This window comes from Bubalus bubalis, chromosome 3 (genome assembly GCF_019923935.1).
Source record: "Bubalus bubalis isolate 160015118507 breed Murrah chromosome 3, NDDB_SH_1, whole genome shotgun sequence".
Taxonomy (NCBI): domain Eukaryota; kingdom Metazoa; phylum Chordata; class Mammalia; order Artiodactyla; family Bovidae; genus Bubalus; species Bubalus bubalis.
This window is the reverse complement of record NC_059159.1, coordinates 48268353-48285406: the sequence shown is the minus strand read 5'-3', so window position 1 is coordinate 48285406 and position 17054 is coordinate 48268353. Positions and strand designations below refer to the sequence as shown.

The 17054-nt window shown below is 49.3% G+C and overlaps 1 protein-coding gene across 1 annotated transcript in view; it reads right to left on the bottom strand.

Annotated features, from left to right (window-relative positions):
* UNC45B (unc-45 myosin chaperone B) overlaps positions 1-16192 on the bottom strand; it is a 30834-nt gene extending 14642 nt beyond the window's left edge. Inside the window, exons 1-9 of the mRNA XM_006045361.4 lie at positions 16035-16192; positions 15214-15381; positions 14487-14523; positions 12985-13160; positions 11487-11576; positions 7581-7748; positions 6606-6774; positions 4615-4785; positions 1988-2159 (exon numbers count right to left, since the gene is read on the bottom strand). Of these exons, the coding sequence (XP_006045423.2) occupies positions 1988-2159; positions 4615-4785; positions 6606-6774; positions 7581-7748; positions 11487-11576; positions 12985-13160; positions 14487-14523; positions 15214-15381 (1151 nt within the window). The 5' untranslated portion in view covers positions 16035-16192. The remainder of the gene's footprint in view (positions 1-1987; positions 2160-4614; positions 4786-6605; positions 6775-7580; positions 7749-11486; positions 11577-12984; positions 13161-14486; positions 14524-15213; positions 15382-16034) is intronic.
* Positions 16193-17054: the final 862 nt, after the last annotated feature.

Here is a 17054-nt window from a genome sequence, read left to right as displayed (position 1 = left end):
AAGCCTGCACGCAGCACCGAAGACCCAGAGAAGCTATAAACAAATTATTAAAAAAAAATAATAATGAGTTGAGGTCTGCCCTTTAAACCAATGCCAGCTGGTATCTGAACCTCCACCCAGTCCCTGGCCCCTGACAAAGCATCCCCTGGGGGTGGGAGGTGGCAGCCTCAGGCTCCACTTGTTGAAGGTGGTGACCCCCCACTCAGTGCCAGGTGACCACAGAGACAGCATTCACAGGCAAACCTCTATCCAAACTTAACTGGCTGGGAGATAGTTACTGGAACTCAGTTGGGGCCTTCATGAAAGACAAGTTACTTACAAACACTGAAGCTGAGGTAGAAAAAGACCACTGCAAACCCCTGAGGAGCCTTAAAAGTGACTCAAAGTCGGGATCAGGGGAAACTATGGGACTGAGCCAACTTCGCTGGGACCCGAATCCAGGAAGCTGAGAACGTTTTTTACATTTTAAAGTAGTTTTATTATTATTTTTTCATTGTGTTAGAGACCTACATGTTTCATAAAACCTAAACGTACTCTCTGGCCCTTTACAGGAAGTCTGTCAACCCCTGGGATAGAGAAAGGAAAGCAGAGTGAAGGGAGAGTTTCCACCCTCCCAAGACTCCCCTAGTGCTTTTAAAACATGCAGCTTCCTGAGCCACAACCCAGACTACTGAGTCCCAGAAATCTGAACAATTCCCAAGTTTGAGGATTATTGGAGTAAAGGAAGAGAGAAGCCAGCTACCATGAGCAGAGATCCACACGGGGAGGAACCGTGGCTTCCAACCAAGAGCAAGCACCAACATGCCGGCCACATGAGCGCAGCATCCTAGAAGGTCTTCCAGCCCCGGTTCAGCCTTCGGATGACAGTAGCCCAGGACAACATGTGGCTAATTTGTAGGCCCCAAAGCCAGAACCACCCAGCCGAACCTCTGCCAAATTGCTGTCCTATTGTGAGATAATAAATTATGTTTCTTGTTTTACGCTGCTGCTAAGTCGCTTCAGTTGTGTCCGACTCTGTGTGACCCCGTAGATGGCAGCCCACCAGGCTCCCCCGTCCCTGGGATTCTCCAGGCAAGAACACTGGAGTGGGTTGCCATTTCCTTCTCCAATGCATGAAAGTGAAAAGTCAAAGTGAAGTCGCTCAGTCATGTCCGACTTTTAGTGACCCCATGGACTGCAGCCTACCAGGCTCCTCCGTGGGATTTTCCAGGCAAGAGTACTGGAGTGGGGTGCCATTGCCTTCTCCGGTTTTACGCTGCTAAATTTGACTAATACAGAGCCCGACTGAAATGGAGCAGGACCCTATGGTCCTTCCCCACCATGTCTTCAACCTGCTTTTGGTCTGTGGAAAAACTTTAGCTGAACAACAGATTTGATCGGAGAAGTGGGAAAATGCAGACATAAAGGAAAACAGTCAAAGGAAACCAAATAATAATAGTTTAGTCATTAAGCTAAGTCAAGGGTTTAGTTTCTCCTTTAGTTTCTCAAGGGTCACAGATAATATTCTGAGCCAAATCCTGTGAGCTGTCTTAAAGATACTGAAACCCTCGCCAGGTGGAAGAAGTCAATTACATGATGACTGGAGTGTGGCCATGATAAATGCTGCCACAGTTCTGAGAACTGGCCTCAGAGAAATGGAAACAAACTGACCCTAAAGACTAACTGGACTGAAAACAAGCAAGATGATGCTGGTCAGACCACTGATGACCAATTTGAAGGTGACTGCCAGGGCTGACTGTGCCGTTTCTGTGTGTAGAACCCCTCCCTCCATTTATAAAAATTCTTGCCCACTGATTGTCAGCAGGGTGGTGGTGGGGCTGGAGGGGAGGTCAGCCTTTGGACAGGAGCCCGCCCTCCCCTCCACCCCCCGGTTGCCGGCCTCTGAAACAAAGCAAGCTTTCCTTCCCACCAGCCTTGCCTCTTTGTTGGCTTTCGAGAGGCCAGCAGCAGACCCCCGCTCGGTTACACAACGCTCCGGGAAACTCACGTGATGTGCTCCTCGCAGATCTTGCGGAAGTGGTCGCGCTCAGGGTCACAGCGCAGGTCGTCGTAGAGCTTGTTGATGAGGATTGAGGCCAGCATGCGGGTGTTGTCGGTCAAGGGCAGGCAGGACGGCAGATCTGGGACCTGCCCCACCACCTTCAGGATCTTCCTTAGGCCTGTAGGACAGACGGCAGCAAGTGCAAGATGCCGGCCAGGCCCCGTCCTCACAAACGCCCCTCCTCGCCCAGCTCTCTGCAGCCCACCTTCAGGCAGCACGCGGCTCATCCAGCGCGAAGGGCACTGGGATGCAGCCTAGAGACGCAGGCTCCACACCCGCCTCTGCCCCTACCTGAGCCATTCGCCTCCCGTCAAGGGCCTCATTTTCACATTTACACAGTCAAGACTAGTTGAGCTCAGAGGACTCTACATGGCACCACCGACTCGATGGACATGAGTTTGAGTAGGCTCCGGGAGGTGGTGATGGACAGGGAGGCCTGGCGTGCTGCAGTCCATGGGTCGCAAAGAGTCTGACACGACTGAGTGACTGAACTGACTGACCAGTGCTAACCTTCTGTGGGTTGACATATAATCTTCCTCAAATACTGTTTTATATTCTCTTTTCTCCAGGCTTCAGTTTCTTTTTTTGTAAAATGGGAATGATACTACCTACCTCATAGAGTTTGAGGATTCACCAAGATAATGTACAGAAACATTGGCCTAGTGCTAATCTAGACACATCATGACACTAAATATTTATTAATTATTTAGCAAATAGGATATTTACCGTTATGATTATTATCCCTTCTCCTGTTGAAGAATCTTCAAAGGCTTCCTATTACCCCCCAGGCTAATTCAGCCATTACATATTTGTCGAATAAAAGAATGAATGAGTAAACGAGGTGCTAGCTACCAAAATAAAGGACAACCTTGATGTCAAAAAGCTCAGACTACAATAGAGAAGACAGATGTATAAAGATTACAATAAGGTAATCTTACTGTGTGCTGGAGATTTCTACATGCTATCTCATTTAATCCTAACATTGACCCTACTAGTGAGTAGAAATTAATATTGCCATTTTTCAGAGCAGAAAACCAAGACATGGAGAAGTCAAGTAACTTGCTCAAGACCACAAGGCTGGCAAGTGACATAGCAGGGACCCTCTCTGATTTCAAAGCCCACGATGTTAACTGTGAGGCTCCACTACCTCCGGGACGATAGCTTGATTTCAGAGCCAGGTTGCAGTGGTGGCTAGGAGCTGATCAGACCTAGGGTGGCACAGGTTAAGTGGTGGGGGGGGGGGCGGGCATTCCAGGTAAACCCTGGGAGGCATGATACTCTGGATCAGGGGCGGGGGGCATTAAAAGTGCCTGGCAGTAAATTTTGTGCTGTGTATTTTAGCACACAAACACAAAAGCACTGGCAAGACTGAGGAGTCATTGGAAGGGGCCTGAGGAACCAACTCCACCTCCCAGCCTGGCTCTCCAAAGGCTTCATGAAATGCAACTGCTCCACGTCCCCAGCCTCATCCCCTAGCTTTCCCTTCAGTCTGCCCTCATCTTGAGCATCTCATTTCTCTTCTGCTAGAACACCCTGGACCTCCCCTTTGTCCGTGTCTGCCCCTGCCTGAACCCAGAAACTCACTTCAGTCTTGACATCCTGGTCACTCCCCTACCCAAGTCCTCCAGCCCAGTTTTCACAACAAACAACTCCCACATTGCAGCTTTTAACCAGATACCTAGATACTTTAAGTCTACACTATTTTTTACCTAAATGCTATTCATTTCGGTGCCTAGAAGAACAGAGACTGCTCCTCACCCACTCTATCCCATAAACCGTGTTGTTGGGCCTAGATCCTAGTGCAGAGGGAAGTACATTGTCAATGCCCAGCCTTTGTGATACGTGCAGAGAAGACCAGAACTGGAGTGGGGAGGGAGGGGAGTGTTGAGTGGAGGAGGCTTAAGCACTAGAGTAATATGTTTAAGTCTAAGCACATGAACTTTGCTGAGATCTGTGAAAACCAAACAAGACAAGTGCTGTATCAAAACAGAATAAAGGTCAAGCTGATAAAAGCTGGCTTGAACATTTTAGAAAAGGTATGGTCTAAATGTCATGATACCTGTGGGAGAATTTATCACAGGAGATCATAAAGCCATAAGTATGATTCCTGAACAACTGAAAGTGATTTGGGGCTATCTCCAGGGGTGACGCCCTGGAGCTGACAAATTTAATGGATGTTTTCTGGAGCACTCTTACTGGTCTTTGTATAAAGTACACTGATGCCATTTCTCCCTTCTGGAAGGCCTGCATTTTGCCAGCATGAGACTTCAGAAATGTTACTCCCATTGGTGAAGTTTGGTTTGGTTTTTTGGCACTTGCCACAGGAAACTCTGCCCAGATGTTTTTGACTGTGTTCTGTGTGCGTTCAGGCTCTGAATTCAGAGCCAGGACCGACAGCTTCACTAGCCCACTGGTGGATCCTAACATGCTAATGTCTTTTCCTGGCTTTTCAGTTGGGAATGAAGACCTCTCCCAGACAAGAGCCACACTCCTTCCACCATCTGCTTGTTGCGTGGTTCCCCGGTGCCCACTGGAAAGGCTGGCGTGAGCCCCAGACCCTCCCACCTCCTCACCGTTATCAACCACGTAGATGGTGCGGGAGTTGTCGTGAATGGCAAGGTCCTTCCTGGGGACGTTCTTATTGAGCAGGTTCAGGGCCTGATCCCTACCCTGGCCAGACACCTTCTTACTGACCAGCATGTTGAGCAGGTGGTTGGTGATCTGCTTCAGGTCCTTCTTGGAGTCTGAGGAAGGAGAGGACAGGGGTGAATGGAGAGGACTAGGGTGTCTGACATGTATAGCACCAGGGATGGCTGGGGCTTCTGGAAGGACTCTGGAAATATCGAATCCACTGCTTTCCAGATCCTGGAATTTCCCGGGAGAGTATCATTCCAAAGAACGGAGGAAGGATTCTAGACAACACCCCGAAGGGTGATCAGAAAGGGTGTGGCAGAGGATGAGATGGTTCAATGGCATCACCAACTCAATGGACATGAATTTGAACAAATTCCAGGAGATAGTGAAGGACAGGGAAGCCTGGCAGCCTGCAGTCCATGGGGTCACAAAGGGTCGGACATGATTTAGCAACTGAATAACAACAACATCCAAGTTGAATTCCAACTTCATTAAATAAATATTTATATGAATGGATAGGAAAAAAAAAGACTGGAAAGGGACTTCCCAGGTGGTACAGTGGATAGGAATTGGCCTGCTAATGCAGCAGACACAGGTTCGATCCAGACATCTTACTGGGAAGGTCTGGGAAGATCCCACATGCTGAGAGCAACTAAGCCCGTGCACCACAATTATTGAGCCCCCAGTCTAGAGCCCGCGATTCCTAAAGCTCATGTGCCTAGAGCCTGTGCAACGAGGGAAGCCACTGCACCGCAGCGAAGAGCAGCCCCCACGCTCCGCACCTAAAACCCGTGCATAGCCCTGAAGATCCAGCGCAACCAAAAATACAATTAAGAATTTAATAATGTGAAAAATGTGTTTTTAAAAAAAGACTGGAAAATTTCACATAGCAGTGATGATAGTAGTTATCTGGAGGGATGTTTACAGGTCGTTGGTTGGTTTTATTTTTTTTCATTTTACATATTTCTAAAATTTTCCAAGTTTCTCCAATAAGCCTCTGTTACTTTTAAAAATAATTTTATTTACTTATTTTTGGCTGGGCTAGGTGTTCATTGCTGCATGAGCTTTTCCCTAGTCGTGGTGGATGGGGGCTACTCTGCAGATGCTAGGTGCAGGCTTTTCTTTGCAGTGGCTTTTCTTTCTGCAGAGCCAGCCTCTAGGGTGTAGAGGCTTCAGCTGATGCGGCTCCCAGGCTCTAGAGCATAGGCTCAATAGTTGCTCTGAGGCGTGTGGGATCTTCCTGGATCAGGGATCAAACCCATGTCCCTGAACTGGCAGGTGGGATCTTTACCACTGAACCACCAGTTACTTTTAAAAACATTTTCAAGTTGCAAAACTGAAATTCCCATTAAACAACTCATTTCCTCCTCCCTCCCCATCTCTGGCAACCATCATGCAACTTTCTGTTTCTATGAGTTTGACTGTTTTAGAAAACACAGGGCATTGCTTGGTGGTCCAGTGGGTAGGACTCTATGCTTCCACTGCAGGGGGCATGGGTTTGATCCCTAGTCAGGAAACTAAGGTCTGCAGCCGGAAGAAAAACGAAGAAAATAAAAGAAACCTCATATATGTGGCATATACAGTATTTGTGTTTTTGTGACTGGGTTATTCACGTAACATAAGGTCCTCAAGGTTCATCCATGTTGTAGCCTGTGTCAGAACTTCCTGCCTTTTTAAGGCTGAACAATATTCCATTGTAGAGACAGACACCACCTTTTATTTCTCCATTCATCCATAGAAGGGCACTTGAGTTGCTTCCACGTTTTAGCTCTCGTAAATGTGACTGTGCCTCTGTTACTTTTATAGTCAAAAAATAAATGGAAAAATATAACCAGGCCACCTCCATGTACATGAATGCTCAGTCTGAGGTAGTAACTGGCACTTCCTTGCCTCCACCCGCCCTGAACCGAAGCTGAAAACTGTCTCCTACCCAGAACCAGGGCCTCTTCCTTCCCCCGATGCTCCTGTTTGTCCTCGCCAGACAGAGCGTCGATGATGCCCTGCAGCAGGTTGCAGACGGCCAGAGACATCTCCTCACTCTCCACCGCCATGAGGCTGCAGATTCGGTCTATCCGGACTGCGTGGAGGGTCGCTGTGGCCTAGACACCCCCAGTGGGAAGCACATGGTCAGTTGGCTGCCCCGTCCCTTCCAGCTGCCGTGCATGTTAGGGAGCAGGTGAGGGCTGCCCCATGCAGTCGGGACAGAAGCCCAGGCAGCTGGTATCTCACGGGGCCCGTGGCCCCCGGCAAGCCCCGGACTCAAGCCATGCTCCTTTCCAGAGGGATAGAGCTGCGCCCTCCAGTACTGTGGCCTGCGGCCCCAGGGGAGGCACTGAACGTGTGTAACTCAGCAAGTTCACACTGAGATGGGCTGTGCGTGTACAACACACACTGGGGTTTGAAGATTTAGTACAAAACACTGTCACAGCCATTGCCTTCAGCTCTTCTTCAGAAACCACTCTCAATAAACTTATCTTTAAGTGTGAAAGTGTTAGGCACTCAGTCGTGTCCAACCCTGCGACCCCATGGACTGTAGCCGGCCAGGCCCCTCTGTCTGTGGAATTCTCCAGGCAAGAATACTGGAGTGGGCAGCCATTCCGTTTTCCATGGGATCTTCCCAATTCAGGGATCGAACCCGGGTTGTCTGCATTGCAGGTGGATTCCTCACCATCTGAGCCACCAGGGAAGCCCTTATTCTTTATTTAGTCAGACCCATTCTCAGCTCAAAGAAACAAACCAGAGGATCAGTCTCCGTTGAATCTGGGACCATACAACCGAGGTTGAGGGGGGCGGCTTTAGACGTCGTATCAGGGTCTATCCACGCCAGCCATGCCCTGCCCACAGGTCAATGCCCCGTCCTCAGGCTGGCAGCCCTTTGCTCCAGGAGCCCCGCCCCCGCCCTCACCCTAGCTCGGTGGCTACTGCACATGCCCGACAAGGTCCGCACGGCAGCCAGCATCAGCTCCGGCCTCTTCGTGTCCAAAAGCTGCATCAGCAGGGCCACGCCGTTGTTCTGGAAGATCCTCTCGGCCCCCGCTTCCTCACGGCTGAGGACAATGAGGTTGTTGGCGGCCTGAAGGTGCAAAGGAAACAACAAAGGTCAGGAGGGAAGTCTGGCTACTGAGGCCTTGACTATGAGCGAAGTGCAGGGGCTGGGGCGAGGACCGGGTCTTCAAAACTTCTTTATATTCTTTTGCCCTATAACCCTGCTCCTGGGAATGTAGCCCAAGAACATAATTCAGAACAAGAAACAAAGTAACTTGCAATAAAGACCAGCTGGATGAAAATATATTGCTGCCATCAAAGACATAAATGAAAAGACTCAGAGGCAACTTGGAAAAAGCATTGGTTTGCAGAAACAGAATTGCAGATTCACTCTGATGGCACTTGTGGTAAAATAAAACTGTGCGTATCTGCTTGTGGATAAGGACTTATAAAAGGTAGGAAAGGGACTTCCCTGGTGGGCCAGTGGTGGCGACTCCACCTTCCAATCCTTGGGAGGGGAACTAAGATCCCACACTAAGCCTTAACCCTGGTTGGGGAACTAAGTTTGCACACGCCGAGGAGCAACTGAGCCTGTGAGCCGCAACAAAAGATCCCACACGCCACAACAAATTTCCCGTGGGCTGCAACGAAGACCCAACACAACCAAATAAGTTTTTTTTAAAGAAAAGGGTAGGGAAATGTTAAATTAATTAATCAAGGAACCCGTTAGTCTGAGGTGGCTTCAATGCCTAAGCAACTAAGTAAGAAAACCCAAACCACACTTTGCTAAACAGCAGAAATTAACATAACCTTGTAAATCAGCTATACTTCAATTTAAAAACAAAACAACAACTAAATGAAAGAACCCTAACCCTGTATTGTCTCAAGGTTAAGACCCTGAAGGACAACCAATCTCAAATAGCTAACGAGACTTTCCCAAATAATGCCAACTGCTTAAGCTACAGATCGGGCTTTCCAGGTGAACTTAGTGGTAAAGAATCCACTTGCTAAAGCAGGAGACACAAGAGATGTCGGTTCGATCCCTGGGTCAGGAAGATCCCCTGGAGAAGGAAATGGTAACCCACTCCAAGTATTCTTGCCTGGAGAATTCCATGGACAGAGGAGCCTGGCAGACTACAGTCTGGGGGGTTGCAAAGAGTTCGACACGACTAAGCACGCACACTTTTAAGCTACAGCCAATCAAATAACTCCCTTGCTTGGCTACTACCTCTTTTCTGTTTTTGTTTGTTTTGTTTTGTTTATGTATTTGCAGCACGTGGGCTCAGTCGTTGCCACACTCAGGCTTAGTTCCCCCATAACATGTGGGATCTTAGTTCCCAACCAGGGATCATACTGACATCCCCTGCAATGGCAAGAGGATTCTTAACTACTGAACCACCAGGGTTCACCTCTTTTCTATAAAAGCCTTTTCCCTAGCTCTTGTTGGTGGAATACTCCCAACCACTTCTGGTTTACGCTACCCAGTTCAAAAAATTTTGCTCAAACTCTTAGAGTGTTTAATATGTCTTAGTTTATCTTGTAACAGAATTAAAGTTTTTACATTGGGGATTCCTTTCCATTAAACATGTTCCTTGAATATGGTTTTGGCATCTTTTATTCAAGAAAATCTGAAGTTGCAGAAGGTTCTCGGGAAGATTGAAGGTTGTGTGTAGAGAATGCTAGATGGGATTTGAAAGCTCTGGGTGATGATTCTGCCACATGCTAGCCCTGTGACCTTGGGCAAGGCATAGCATTCTCTGGGTCTCAGATCCCTGTCTGTAAAAATAGACAGTTGAGCTGCATTTTCAAGTCTATTCCCACCCTGAGTACATATATATATATATATAGGATATATAGATATAAGATATTCTGTATATGTGTGTGTGTGAGAGTCCTCAGAGTCTCTCTCTCTCTATATATATATATATATTTGTGTGTATATAAATGTATATATATGTACATATATACATATATGTGTATATATATGTATATAAACGATATCCTGAATATTCATTGGAAGGACTGATGCTGAAGCTGAAGCTCCAATACTCTGGCCACCTGATGTGAAGAACTGACTCACTGGAAAAGACCCTGATGCTGGGAAAGATTGAAGGCAGGAGGAGAAGGGGAAGGCAGGAGGAGAAGGGGACAGCAGAGGATGAGATGGTTGGATGGCATCATGGACTCAATGGACATGAGTTTGAGTAGGCTCAAGGAGTTGGTGATGGTCAGGGAGGCCTGGTGTGCTGCAGTTCATGGGGTGGCAAAGAGTCGGACATGACTGAGTGACTGAACTGAACTGAAATGAGGATATAAAAGAAGGATATAAACCCTTCCACCTTGAGGATGCATTCATAGTCATCCCTCAGTATCCACAGGGGATTGCTATCAGGACCCTGGTGGATAACAAAATCTATGGATGCTCAAGTCCCTTACATAAAATGATGTATTACGGTTGGTTCTCCTAACTGCAGGCAACCAATTGTGTGTTGAAATCCTTTAAAAGGCTCCAGATCTGGAGAGGAGGGCTTCAGGAGGACCTGAGACCCTGAGATTGGGCAAAGAATTCATGATGCAAGAAAGGGAGGAGGTGGGCAAACAGGCAGAGAGTAAGAGGTTGGTGCGCATGCTTAGTTGCATCTGACTCTGCGACCCCATGGATTGTGCTGGCCAGGCTCCTCTGGTCACAGGATTCTCCAAGCAAGAATCCTGGAGTGGGTAACCATTCCCTTCTCCAGGGATCTTCCTGACCCAAAGATTGAACCCCCTTCTCCTGCATTGCAGGCAGATGCTTAACCGTCTGAGCCACCAGGGAAACCCCCAAGAGGCTGGGGAGCAGGCTGATTAAAGAATTTCAGGCAAGCATGAGCAGAACCATCATCACTCTATAAGTCAAGGGCTCTGTACTTTTCAGAGTACAAAGTACTGCTTTTATATATATATAACAACTCATCAAGTCCTCATAAGAGTTTGTTATAAAAGATACTTGCATATTTAAAAAAATTTTTTGAAAGCACCTGCCGCATGTGGGATCTTAGTTCCTCAACCAGGGATCAACCCCAAGCTGTCTGCATTGGAAGGCAGAGTCTTAACCACTGGACCACTAGGGAAGCCCCTATATTTGCATATTATATGATTACTGATCATAAAACTAACAAAAATTCCCCATGCATCTTCTGTTAAATTCTTATATTCAGATATTCATTTTTTCCCTCTGAAGGAGGAAAAAAGAAACATTTAAAAATGCAGCAAATTTGGTTAAGAAGATGATATTAGGAATAAATATCTTCATAATTCAGAATGATGCTGCAATATTTTGAAATGGAATAAAGCATTATTTTGACGTGTCATTGTTTCTCAGGCCCAAAACTAGGGTGAGGCAAGTAAGAGACTCGCCTTGGGTGCAGATTTTACGGGGTACAAAAAACTTCTGTAATCAAGATAAGCGGTATTGAATGCAATGTTTTAAAATATCAACATCCATGCACTGCAAAAAACAATACACGATGAACAAAATAGAAATACAAAGACAGGATTCAACCCTCATCGTTCTCACTGTTGAGCATGACTCAACATGAGCACCTTCTCGTGTTGAGCATGACTCTCTTTGTGGTTCTTACCCTAACCCTGGCCCTTCTCTGAGTTCACGCTGTTTCCTAAAGTGGTTAGCGTCTGGCCCATCTTTGTCTCCTTTCTCCAAGGAGCCGCCCACCGACACGAGTCGGGGCGTTGCCGTCCGGACACAGGGGCGGAGTCCGCACAGGAAGCAGTTACCTGCGCACCCCTAGAGCGCCCTCTTCTGGTTCGCTGCTTGCCCAGCACTTACCTTCTCTAGTTTATCCGCTTCACTGTTTCTGTCCAGGAGAATCTCAAACATCGTCTGAACCCTCGAGTCAGTGGAGAACTGCACACGGAGCTGAGAAGAGAGGGGGGAGTCGGGAAGAAGGCAGGCGGGCATCCCCATCATTGCAGTCAGCTCCACTTAAAGGTCATCTCGGGTAATATTAGGGTATGCTCTTCGTGCCTGCCTCCATCACTCATTCATCCATCCAACAAACATCTAACTGAACTACTACCGCGGGTGGAACTCTGGCAGATGCTGGGGCTGGAACGGGAGAACAAAATCAAGCCCTTGCTCCACAAAGCTTATAGTGTAGTTACATTCGAGGTCCCATTTAGTCTTCACAAGTCTTGGAAGGCAAAAAGATCACCACCCCAGTTTTGCAGCCTTGCTGTTAGACGTTTAAATATGGGCTAAAACAGGAATGTATCTCCAGGGTCAGAGACATGAAGCAGCTTTCAAGTAGCACTTGAAACAAAGGTAAACCATTTTTTCCTTCCTTATTCCTTTTTAAACATTCATTCACCTGGTGTGCCCAGGTCGTCGTAGCAGCACACAGGATCTTTAGTTGCAGCATGTGGGATCCAGTTCCCTGACCTGGGATGGAACCCAGGCCCCCTGGATTGGGACCACTGAGTCTTAGCCACTGGACCACCAGGGAAGTCCCTAAACGATTATTTTGGAATGTCTCCATCCCTCACTGTCCCAATCCCAACCCCAACCCCAGTGCGCTGAAGCGTTGTTCTGCTGGGCCACAGTGCCACCTATTTCCACCCTGAGGTCCTTTCCTTTCAGGAAGTCGCTCATTCACCACCCCTTCTCTGGGCACTGGTTGGTGTGTATTTTGACAGCCCTTGAGTCTGCACTCTGGACAGTACATGTGGTCCCTCCATGGGGCTGCCCCAGGCATCCAGAAGTCACTGTGACCCGGAGCAAGGAGAGTGTGATCAAGTTACCCTTCTGCTCTCACAGTGGGGAAGCCGGCACTCCAAGGCGTCCCTCAGAAAACTGGTAGCTAAGTGAGGACAAAGGGTGCAGGACCCCTTATCTCTGGTCCCAGTTCCCTAAGCCCACTCCATTTTCCTAGGAAAGAGTCCCTGTTCCTGCTGGCTCTCCTGCATCCCCCAGCAACATCCTCCCTCCAGGTCCCAGGTTTCTCATGCTGCCTTTGTCCTCCTAGAAAGAGAGGAAGATCATAGTGAAGACATACTAAGCTGCAATTTTTTTTTTAAGCCTCCATCTGGAATTGAAAAGACTGGTATGCTAGTCCTGTCTGGGTTGTACCTTTGAACAAGCATCACAGCATCTATGATCCTCACAGATAGGGGCACCCAGCCCAGCTGTTCTGTGCCACATGACCACTCCGTCCAAGGGAGTGGAGGTAGGCCAGCCCTGGTGTCCTGCTGCCCTAACTGGTCCCTACTAGGAATTGGGAGAGGTGACCGAGGCTTGTGGGAAGGGCCACCTTCCGAATCCAGCTCACCTTCTCCTGGATGCTGGTGTTGAGCCTCCTCAGTGTCTCCTGGAAGCTCTGGTTCTGTGGCTCCAGAGTGGCACAGCGCTGCACATCCTTGAAGGCCTGGTCCAGCTTGCCCAGGTGCTCCAGTGCCTGGCATCGCCGGTACAGAGCCTTGATGTCCGAGGAGTTGATATCAATGGCTAGCGAGGGAAGCAGGCAGAGTCTCAGGAGGCTGGGCGGCAGACCACCCTCCTTCCTCCCCCACCACACCCCCCAACTCCAGGGCTTCTGTCTCTCCCTTGGAGAGTGTGCACCCTTGTAGACCAGTTTCGTGGAAGGCAGTTTTTCCACGGACTGGAAGTGGGGTGTGGTTTGGGGATGATTCAAGTGCATTACGTCGATTGTGCACTTTATCTCTATCATTATGACATCAGCTCCACCTCAGGTCATCAGGCATTAGATCCCAGAGACTGGAAACCCCTGCGGTAGACCATCTGGTCCTAGGCTCCCCTTATTTAGGGAGGTGGTAAGAATTACTGTCTCAAGGTTGGAAGGGAGCTTAAGGGTCATCTCATTCAATTCCTGACTCTCCAGTCTTGGCTCCTTGATCCCTGCCAAGTACTAATCCAGTTGGTGCTTGCATACCTCCAGCTGTGGGGAGCACCTTCCATCTCAAGGCAGACAGCTCCTTCAGAAAGCCCTTCCCTCCTCCAACCTGAAATATATCTCCCTGTAACTTTGCCCTTTTGTCTTAAGTTCCGTCCTGGAAACTGTGAGATGAAATCTAATCCTTCTTCCTTGTGACAGCCTTTCAGGAATTTGAAAGCAGCTCCCTGTCCCACCTTGGAGTTCCTTCTCTGAGCTAAATATTGCCACTTTTCTGCTCTTCACAGGATGGGTTTCCAGTCCCCTCTCCAGCTAAGTCCTTCCCTTCGGAACTCACTCCAGACTATCTCTGTCTCTCCTTAAAAATTAGTGACCCCATCAAAAGCCAACACAGACCTATGCAGAGGAGAATCCCCTTCATTCTGCATATTATAACCCTAAAAATGCAGAAGTCTTCCCATTTTGATCATGCTCTTAAATCTAAGTTCTCTCAGAACTTGAGGCACTCTGAAAACAGTGTTGATGTGTGTTTATCTCTCCTAGTGTCTGTGGAATAAACTAATGCTTCCCTCCTTCCCTCAGGAAACCTGGTCCCACAGAGTGGTTCTGAGGAGCAACCCCTCCCCCAGGAACATATCCTAACCTCCACCAAAGTGCCTGTGTCCTTGCTGTGACAAAAGGATTTCCAGGAGCATCTTTCTAAGAAAAGAAGCAGCCCCAGCATGTTTTATGTATAAAGATGTGACTTAGGGTTGGCTTTCCTGGAGCATCCTTTCACACAAGGATGGTCCATCTGAAGCCCTGCCTACAATGTCCAGGATGGCGTTTATACAATCTGTGAGTGTCAAGAGCCTCTTAGACTAAACAGGGATGCTGAGGGGGAGGGAAGGAGGGCAAGATCAGAGCGAGGGAGGGCTCACCTCTTGAAGCATCGGAAGCCGCCTGAACATAGCTCTCCTGAGAAATGGGGAAGGAGGAAACTTGGTTAATGTGGGCCCAGCCAGAGAGGATCCCCGAGGTGAGGAGACAGGGCTTGCTGGCCGCTGCCACTGTCAGAGGCCAGAGGTTCCTCGCTGAGCGTAGAAAAGTGGACAAGCATCAGGCACACTCAGGCTTGAACCTGGCTCTGCTGCTGACTAAGGAGGGCATGGCTACCCGCTCCACAGTTCTCGCCTGCAGAATTCCACGGACAGAGGAGCCTGGCGGGCTATCATCCATGGGGTTGCAAAGAGTCAGACATGACTCAAGTGATTTAGCATGTACGCACTGCTGCTAACTACCCAGAGCTCTTGGGGAAGTTATTGAGCCCTCCTCTTGAGTCTTGAGCTTCCTATCTGCAATATGGGCACAAGAGTAGCAGCGACCTCGTGGTCTGTGATTAAGATGCCATGAAATAAACTCTGAAAAGCCCCTGTCCTGATGCCAGTTCCCACGAGATGAGAACTGTCTCTGTGGATGACTTCCCCGTCTCCCAGAGGAGTGGGTCAGGCGATGGGTACCAGAAAGCAGGGAGAGGCGCCCTGCTCCAACCTGAGGGTTCCAGGAGACAGCGCTCGGAGGACAGGCATGACTGTCAGGAGGAGGGAGCTGCCCCCTCACCCGCATCCCAGTCCAGCCCTCAGCTCCCCACCCCTCTCCACCCCAGACCGTTTTCAGGCCACAGGCTGCCCGGTTCCGATAGAGCGTGGCCAGCAGGGCCTTATCCTTGGTCAGCTTCAGGGCCTGGCTGTAGCTCTTGGTGGCAGCCTTGTAGTCCTGGAGCTGGAAATGCTGATTCCCCTCCTCCTTCAGCTGCATTGCTTCCGCCTCGGCCATCTGTTGGGACAGGAGAGCTCCCTCCAGACCCGGGGCTGGGCTCCTGCTCTGAGGTCTGGAGCTGCAGGGTCCCCACCTACCAGGATGGAAGGGGACGATGCCCACACCCTCAACCCCCGCCAATCCACTGCCCAGGAGGACATCCCAGCGTCTGCTAAGAGTGGGGCCCAAGTTGAGAGGGATCTCAGAGTCTCTGTTCCTAGGGAACTCTGCTCAATATTATGTAACAACCTAAACAGGAAAAGAATTTGAAAAAGAAGAGGTTTCCCTGGGAGTCTAGAGGCTAAGATTCCATGCTTCCAATCCAGGGGGCCTGGGTTCCATCCCTGGTCAGGCAGCTAGATCCCACTTGTTGCAAGTAAGACCTGGTGTGGCTAAATAAATAAAAATAAATAAATATTTTTTAAAAAAGAATAGCTATATGTATAACTGAATCACTTGGTATACCTGAAGCTAATGCAAAATTGTTAACTATACTCTGATTTTTTTTTTTTTTTTCCAAAAGAAGAGTCCCTCTTCCTCCCTCCATCTCCCTCCCAGCAGGATGGGTAAAGCCACCACACCGAGGGCCTGAATTCTCATTGCAGGCCTTAAAATGCCTGGGTCCCCCCCTTCCCCCTCCCCAGTCCCAGGAACAGTCCGGGCCAGCTCACTTTCTCTCAAGGACAATGTTCTCGGTCAGTCCTCCTGGGGTGCGGCTCCTCTGTGTGTGAACCCCCAGCCGGCCAGCATCAGTCTGCCCCTCCCAGCTCCCACCCAGGAGACTTTATCACCCCAGCCGGTGGCTCCGGACCATATTTGGCCACAGGGCCAGGTGCCCCTGGCGTCTGTCACTGATACTCCGGGACCTCCCCCTTCCCAGACTGGACAGCCATTACCACGTGGAGGTTCCAACAAACCTCTGTCCCCACATCCCACTCAGGGCCAGTCCTGGGGGCACAGGTGCTCCTAACCCCCCAAAGAATGATAGAAAGATCCAGAGGGACGGGAGCCCCCACAGCAGACCCCCGCTCCCTAGGCACAGCTCGGACACCCCTTCTTCACCTCCCTCCCAGATAAACAACCTCCTCTCCCCTCCCCCCACCCCTGCTATTTTGGGAGCAGAGTGACAGCTGAGGGGCTGGCAGGTTTGGACATGCAGAGCAGCTGCCCAGGTCCCAGGCCAGCTGGAGACTTCCAGAAATGCCCTTCTGGAGGGAGAAGGGAAGAGAAGGAAAGGAGGAAGTTTCCTTCTGCTCTCCCCCTCTTCCACAACTCCCTCGCCCCTTCCACCCGTTGAAAACATCCTTGTTTTTCAGAAAGATCCATGGACTTGCTGTCTCACTTGAGTGGAAGTGTGTGGTTTGTTCCACTCTGCGCATCTTCTGCGGCTCTTCTCTGTCTGCACGGAGGGGTTGGATTTGGTCTCCCTCCCCCCGCCCCAGGCTAGGAGCTCCCTGAGGATGGGCTCTGTATGTCCCCCACCGGACTGAATCTTCTCCCGAAGATTCCCAGGCAGCCTGAGAATTCCCTGCGATCAAGGACTGTGCCCCCTAACTGACTGGGACTTGCTGAGTCTCCCTCATCAGAGTTGGGGCGTCTTCCTGGGATGAGAACTGTATATTCACTAAAAACTGTGAATCACTGTGTTGCACACCTGACACTTATACACTATTGTAAATCAAATATACCGT